The following is an 8,698-nucleotide window of genomic DNA, read 5'->3' on the forward strand; positions in this document are numbered from 1 at the left end:
TTTTGAGGAATCAACAAGGAAATGTTATATTGTCAGTACTTAATTTGATGACTTATTGACTTTGATGTTAAGTTCATAGTAAGATAACATCAAAATATATAAATGACACTGTCATTATTTTTAAAAAAAGAACCAAAAAATTAATTTTATATATAGGAATTATAAAATTTAATTGCGCAATTTATATTTGTACTGTATATATTTAAATGTCATAATTATAAACACCCTAAAAAATGTATAATTATGGCCATGTTAGTCATGCTATGCTTGTCTAGTGATGACTGATAAATCGGCCCATAGTGAATATAATTCGTATATACGCCACTGTCACAAGTAAACATATTTCTGGCCACAACATTTTGGCGCCCCTAAAATACTGGCGCCTGGGGCAGTTGTACCCAGGGCCCCCCCTTAAATGCGGCCCTGATGGTAAGTATAAGCATTGATTATAAATACAATAAATTGCTCACTGGCCGGTTAAACATGTTGCACTTCAAACAGCCACTTTCATTTTTCATAAATTTTTCGACGTGTGTGAAGTTAGCCCCCCCCCCCCCCCCACTTTACTAAAAAAACTCTTAAAACATTTATAACCTAATTTTTTTAATTTGTAACTATTTGTAACCAACTATTCAAAATTTGTAACGTTCAAAAATTATAACTGGTTTATCAATGATGGGCCACTTTACGCCAGCCCCCCCCCCCCACTTTCACCAAATCGATTGAAATTAAATTCATAATTTTCCTTTAAATTTGTAACCCTTTGTAACCAACTTTTTAAAATGTGTAACCTCACTGTACCAGTGTTACAGCCAATTTCTCCAAGAAGGACTAGCCCCCCCCCCCCCCCCCCAACTTAATCAATTCCAAAATATTTGTAACTCGTTAAGCTTAATTTGTGACCATTTGTAACCGAATTTTTAAAATTAGTAACCTCGTTGTACCAGAGTTATGACAATTGTATAGGTAAAACAGGACACGTTTTATATAGAATTTTTGATTAGGAATGAATTAACAAAAAATAATAATTAATAACCGAAAAATGTAGGTATCAAGTAAAATATTAGTAAAATTTCATATTTATCATAAGATGATGATAATCAATAAATATGACCTTATACAATTCACGTTCAAATTTATAAAATAATATATTAATAATGATACTTTAAATACTTAATCATTTATTAGTAATCAATTCACCTATTTAAATTTGTTGCTTGAATACGCAGCAGTGCAGCACAATTATTAATTAAAACCAACACACAGATAGAAATTACGCAAGTAATATTAGGGTTAATACATTCAAGTTTAATTAACAAAAACCAATTGTTAAATCAATTTGTAAATAATATATATATTAAAATGATGGTCTTAGGTGAAAGTTACTTACTTTTATCTGAAATAGATAATTTTAATAAACTATTAACAATTTCTTATGTAACAATATAATATATATGTATTATAATTAATAATAATTATTTGTGTTTATTATTCATTAAGTTATCTATAGTTTATACTTTATATAAACTATATAGGTATTATGGATTTGCGTACATTATAGCCGTGCGCACTTAAGTTATTTCTTATAGTTTTTACGTTTGAATAACGTCTAAAGTCCGTGGATTATTTATTTTTATTTTTTGTACTTGTAATATTTTAAAAACCCGTTCTGAGATTTTATTTATTAACCTTAAAAATTGTGGTAATTATATAAAAATGACCTTTAAATTATTTTTACATCTGTTAAATTTTTATCTCTATTTGTTAAAATCGGATTATTAGGTACTTATAGACAGTATAAACTATATAGTTAAATGAAATTAAACCAAACAAACCTCATTACATATTTATATATATTATCTATGTAAACGGTCTATTTTTACGTGTATACCTACTGTAAATACAAACATGTCATTTTTCATATAAAATAATATATTTTGTCTAATAGCGGCAGTCTACAACTGTGTGAAAAAGATAAAATGTACGCAATCGTGTTTCATTCGTTTACATAAACGCTTCCAGTAGAATAATGCCTAATTATGTAGACCCGGGAGAGAAAACAAGCCATTAAAATAGGGAGAATTTACAATGACACCCTCCCCCTACGGAGTCACCGCTAAACATAATAGGACCTGGGCAAATTAACCTTCATCCGATTCCACTTTTACACTGGGGTGCAAGTCGGTAGTAACCGGCCAAGACTATGTTTCCCTGAGTGGTATTCCCACTCGAGGATCGGGGGCCCCCAGTCTAGCTAAGACGGTAGTGTATTTCAATATTTGGTATATTATAGTTGTCGACGAACGGGTATTATAATAATCCCCACGCGGCACGCACTCAGTAGTCAGTGGTTGCAGAAATACAGATCTAGGACACTAGTATACTTAGTCCCCACTCCCCTTGGAATGGTTTCGTTAGACACAGCTCGGTTACATCTTACATTAATTGTTATCATGTCTTGAGGCTCGGATAAAGACATATAAGATATTCAATCTACAATACTAAATAATATTTTCCCTAAAGCATCAATTATTATCTCTAGCTGTCCTAAGTATATATTTTAACTATATCACAGCGTTTAACGTAAATAGTGGGGGAAATTTTAAATTAATAGATATATATTATCTAAAATATATAACTTACTTGTTTTTTTCATTTTTTTCTTATATGCTTCATAATCATTAACTTCATCTAATTCTGGCAATACTAAAAATAAATATATATTAAGATTTAAATTATATAAATCAAGTAATAACACGAATATGGTACATTAAGTGTAACCATTACGCATTTATAAAAATATAACAAATAAAATCTTTGATTTTGGACAGTAAATATTAAACATATTGCTAAAATACTTGTTTATAATATTAACTATGCATTGAAATTTAATATTGATGTGTTTTATTTTTAAAATTCTTAATCTTAATGCACATAATATAGATTTCATTTATAGAAAAACCTTGAGAGTTCACAGAACTTTATATTGTTATGTATAAACTGTTATGTGGTTATAGAGTTAACAGTTTTTTCGAATTCAAACATTTATTTTAAATCTGTCTTCTTCACTGGAAAACCTCCTTAACATTATATTGTATTTTATTTGTTGGAAAATAAAATATTATCAACAATTCCTCATAAAATATTAAAACACATACTTATGTAATCGCAATCTATAAAAAATAATTTTAAATTATATTACCTCTAATTATTTTATAAAAACACACCATCAATTATATTATACATGGCAATGTTTAAATATAACAATAATAATGTATGAAACTATAAACAAATTATATTATTTTTGTATATTTTCACATTTATATTTAATCCATGTAATTCTAATACAGCAGTTGAGTACTTGAGTGGTAGATCCAGAATTCAAATTTTTGGTGGTATAAATCAAGTAACTTCAAATATGATACAAACTTTATGATAATTGTACTTATAATTATAGATAATTTTAAAAAACTTACTATGAACTGATTTGAAAAAAGTTTTAGGAAGAACTTTTAGTTGACCCACTAAGAAAAAAATCATTCTAATCAATTTAGAAAAACAAGTAATTAAAGGAGCACAAAACACAAAAAATAAGTTTTTTAATTCTAAGAATAACGGTATAGGTTTTAAGTTCCACTCACATTATTCAATAAGTTATGAGTAATTGAAAAAATACGCGTGACGTTATTGGGCACGGCTCATAGTAATAGCCTATCTTATACGTGTAAGAGTTCCTCGCTTCACACAACGATTTACCAACCTAAAAGTTTTATTTTTGAAATTTAATTGTGATGTAATTTTAATCACACCAAAAACACTTCGTTATAACTCCGTGTAAAAAAAAAGCTAAGTTAAAAAAAAAATTAGTAATGATTAAATCTTTAAAAGACGTGATATAATATGGAAATTAAGTAAAATGCCATTTTATAATATTACAAATACCTATGATGACAAATAAGATCAATTATAATGTTAAATACTTAGTCAACATATTATGTTTAACTATTTGGCAGGACGTAAAACGTAGAAGTATAATTAAATAAATACAATTAAGTAACCACTACAGTATTTACAGTAATTAATAATGTATCAACAATATGTTGACTAAATATTTATTTAAATTTATGAGGGAAATGTTGGTAAATTATCATATTATGCATAGAACCTTATATTATCTTAAACCGTGATTTACCAATTTAATGGTTATAAACATATATAGTATGTATTATCAGGGGTACGACACTTCTTGACACGAACTATGATATACAGGACTGGAAACTATACGGTTGCAGGGTGTGAGATGTAAATCCTCCTTAATGTATACAATAAGCGGGGTACGGGGGCTTCGAGTTCTTGTCAACACTTGCGCTATCTAGGTATCCAAAACAAGAAATTAATAAATAGGTATATTAAAAAAAAATCCCAAATCCCAATGCACTGCATCTAAGAATAAAAATAAAAATGTTTGATGTTAAGAAGTGAAATAGCGCTACGTTTTTATTTTTCACGGGAAAGGGCCGCTACGATCAATTATAATTTAAAAACGCTACGCGTAGCGCAATTCCGCTACACCTGACAACACTGTGGTCAACAATAAAATGAGGCGACGCTCTCGCCGGCGACGGTGTCAAACAACCTAACCTAACCTAACAACCTAACCTAACAGCACAGAGCACGATTAAAGATAGTATGGTTTTCCAACGAATCTAGAAAAATGTCTACCGAAATGAATCTCCATTATCAGTATTAAACAGCTGGAAACTTACGCTCTAGCGCTTATTTGTTGTAGTGATTCTAAATGCAATTACCTTTCAAACGTAAATTGTAGTTCCGTGATGGCCACTATGACATTTAAGCGCTAGTGCTGAAGTCTCCAGCTGTTTAATTTAACTTTAATACTGATTATAGAGATTCATTTCGATAGACATTTTTCAAGTACGAGAATCATACGTCGATGGGCAACCATACTATCTATAGCCGTGGTTGTGACCTATAGCCCGTGTGTGTCTATTTTTGTAATGATAAAACATATTGCATTGGGTGAAGCACTCTGATAAACATATATATATATTATTAAATCCCCCCCGGCCCCCCATAAGAAAATTGAATGTACACCACCGGGTAAGTACTAAGTCGTTGTGTGAAGCGAGGAACTTTTATACATATTATAAGATAGGCAATTACGATGAGCCGGTCCCAAGACGTCACGCGGCTAAGTATTCTATATTTCTTTATCTCTTAAAGTAGGTAATCATTTTTTTTACACCGTATTTTTACCAAATCATTTAATAAAGCCATAGCTACAATAATTTAAAATTAAAAAAAAAAAAATGTTGTGTTATGTGTTCCTTTAAATTAGTTGAAGAATCCCCTATTTCCCGTTTCATTATGATTGACATTAAAAAACATTTAATTTTTAATTTTTGACCATTAGGTTAATAATATTATGTGATTCATTTTCCTCGAATTAATGTTACCTAATTTATATCCGGTCACATATTATTAGTGTTTTTTTGTATAGTGAGATATTTAAATCCAGGATAATATTGTCTTCAACTAGTTTTACATACATATTATAACTGAGAATATTAACTTACCGTACTTGCAACTTCTAAAATAATAATTGAAATAGTCACCATTATTTGCTTCAGTGATTACGTCTAAACAAAATGTAATTTATTTTAAATATTTTTAAAGCTATTTAGCTATACCTATCTATTTTTTTAAAATAATTTCGTGTTTAGGAGTAAGAAATATACAGCTCACATAATATTTTGAAATATTAGACAATTATTTAAACACAATAATTTTATCTATAGTGTTATAACTCATAATACATATGACATACCAAAATCCGGAACGGTTTTATTTTCTGTATCAACTTTATCAGTATCATCGCATGATACTGTAAAAATGATCATGATATTATACACTAAAAAAATTATAAGGCATTGGGAAAATTTAGACGTATTAATCATGATTTTTAGATTTGATAAAGCAGTTACTTCTTACACAGTACACAGTCGAATAAAGTTACTTTAAAATCAGGTTAACAATATAGGTTGATGAAATAAATGTAAGAAATGCCTATGTATTTGCTTAACTGTTAAACTTTGTGTTTGTTCGTCAAACATGCAAGAGCCAATAGCTGTTACACTGTTACACAACTGAATAAACTATTTTACTTCTTCGTACGTCATAACTCAGTATTTGCTAATTGCTAGCACTATAACTTATAACGCATAAGCAGGTGGTCTCTCCATTCCATGAAAACAGTTATCTATACGTTTTCACTGATTTGAAAATATTGGAAAGGTAGGTATGCACTAATAATTTAGCTATATAATAGCATGATTTACAAATAAAATACCATTTTGTAGGAATCTAAAGTTGTATAATATACGTTTACGGTTTACTTGTACAAATTTAAATATTTAGATACCTACAATTGATAACATTTATTGATATCTTTTAAAATGTACGCTTGACATTAAGTCATAATATTAAACATAAATTCAATGTGTTAATTTATTTATATAGCAAATGTCAATCAGGCAATTTATTGTGATTAAATAGATCATTAAAAGTTACCACTTATTATTATTCAAATGCCTAAACAAGGCAAGGTAACTTATAGGAACTTCATATATCTATAGTTAATAAAAAGTAAGACTAATAGAAAGTAGGAATGTTGGTTATGGACTATTGTCTAGGAAAACAATAGCAATCAACCAAAAATTATAATATTTAAAAAAGTAAAACTTTTTAAAAAGTTAAATACTTTGTAAGTATTAAGTTTTCAATCTCAAACGCATAGGTAAAAACTCTTTCAAAAATCTTAGATTTTAACCTCAAATCACTTTTTCTCAAAACTAAAAATGTTGAGTTGTGATAGTCTTGTTCCAGAGGTGCGAATGAAGAGCATTCAACATCTTGGTGCACATCAAATTGGCACACACATTTTAGCGCGCGACGATTCAGTGCTAGAAATTTAGAAATATTAGAGTTTAAAATATATTTATATCTAATCGAAAGATTTTTACAGTCATTTCACACTAATTTCTAACTTAAATTTCACAAAAGCAAAAAATTAAAAATACTATAAAAAATAAAATATTAAATTATTATTAAAATGTGACCACCATTATTTGCTATAAGTCAGCTGTGGGAACAGTGTACCTACTTTGCTACTTATACAAGTGGTCAAGTATTGGCGTACTTTTTAAGTACACCAATTGTACACCCTAATCGTGCACTGGTCATAAATGTACAATTATTGGCGTATTTCAGTATTATACAAGTACACCAGTCGTGGGATTCCGGCTGGGATGGATTGGTATGCATTAACTATTAACACCCGCGGTTAATATTTCCCCATGAGAAGTTAACAGATAATTATAAAACATCATATTCATATTGTATAGGCATTAGGCGTAGGTACTTATAGCAAATTAGGAAATGATATAAAGAAAACCTCATTTATTTAATTTCAGTCGTATGTACCTATGGTTTTAATCTTTTTTAATGTAGAAAAGCTCAGTTCTGGTGACTGGTTGTTACTGTAAATACAGGTAAACTAAACAATATTAATCAAACAAATATTTTTTATGTATAATAGGTAACACCTTTATTTTAGTTTTATAAGGCTTTTAAGCCATTTTTATTATAATTTTCACTTATTAAAGCTTTTTTGAATTTCACACATTTTGAGTTCAACCATAACATAGATGTAGAATATAAATGAGCTAACCAGCTGTTGAACTTCTAGTATATCCATATATTAGAGTAAGCTCTGAGTAGAATAAGAATTAAAAACCTAGAGATTTCAGCGATATTTTAGTAAATGAACTAATAAGATATACTTTTTAACACTATTAGAACCAATGTTTTTGTTTTACACTTTTAATAATAATAATAATAATAAGTTTATTTTAGCAAAAACAATATACATTTACATAAATATATTAGAATAAATACATATGACACAATGTTTGCAACTCCCCTTTAAGCTTGTTTTGGGGGGTGTAAAAGTTTGAGTACAATACAAAATTGGAAAAAAAGATAATACAAATTATAATAAGATTTACATAAATAAACTAAGAAAAAAAAAGAAAAACATTTTTAGTAAAACGATATAATCAAAGATATATTTACATCAATTAACATACTATGGTATAATCACAAAACTTATATCAAATTAAGACGTTTTATCACAAATTTAAGTTTGTGAGATCTAAAGTTTTCAGAAAGGATTTAAATATACATATATTTTTGTAATTATAAATATTAATATTCAGCTGTCTACATATCAGAGATGCTGTGGATATAGAACTTTTTAGACCTAATTGTTTTTTAGAAATAGGCACACAAATATTAATATTTTCTTTATATCGAGTATTATATGAGTGATTAACTCTAGCTAGATTATGCTTAAATCTGTATAAGCTTAATAGGATATTTTTATAGTATAAATTTTGTAAGCATGAAACATTAAGTTCTAAATAAGCAGAATCATTATTATAATACACAGGTCTCAATAATAAAAATTTAATTAACCTATTGAGTGTGATTTTAAGCCGATAAGTATGTGAATCATATGCTTGACCCCAGATACAAATACCATAATTAACAATAGATTGAGTTAGGGATAGGTATAGTAAGCGTTTGATGTGAATATTAAATAAGAACCTGACATCAT

At 28.3% G+C, this 8,698-nt stretch overlaps 1 protein-coding gene across 1 annotated transcript in view; it reads right to left on the reverse strand.

Moving 5' to 3' along the window:
- Positions 1-6,041, reverse strand: part of LOC103308725 — a 25,854-nt gene extending 19,813 nt beyond the window's left edge. Inside the window, exons 1-6 of the mRNA XM_029486387.1 lie at positions 5,849-6,041; positions 5,598-5,660; positions 3,477-3,524; positions 3,159-3,173; positions 2,644-2,706; positions 1,391-1,396 (exon numbers count right to left, since the gene is read on the reverse strand). Of these exons, the coding sequence (XP_029342247.1) occupies positions 1,391-1,396; positions 2,644-2,706; positions 3,159-3,173; positions 3,477-3,524; positions 5,598-5,660; positions 5,849-5,978 (325 nt within the window). The 5' untranslated portion in view covers positions 5,979-6,041. The remainder of the gene's footprint in view (positions 1-1,390; positions 1,397-2,643; positions 2,707-3,158; positions 3,174-3,476; positions 3,525-5,597; positions 5,661-5,848) is intronic.
- Positions 6,042-8,698: the final 2,657 nt, after the last annotated feature.

This window comes from Acyrthosiphon pisum, chromosome A1 (assembly GCF_005508785.2).
Source record: "Acyrthosiphon pisum isolate AL4f chromosome A1, pea_aphid_22Mar2018_4r6ur, whole genome shotgun sequence".
Taxonomy (NCBI): Eukaryota; Metazoa; Arthropoda; class Insecta; order Hemiptera; family Aphididae; genus Acyrthosiphon; species Acyrthosiphon pisum.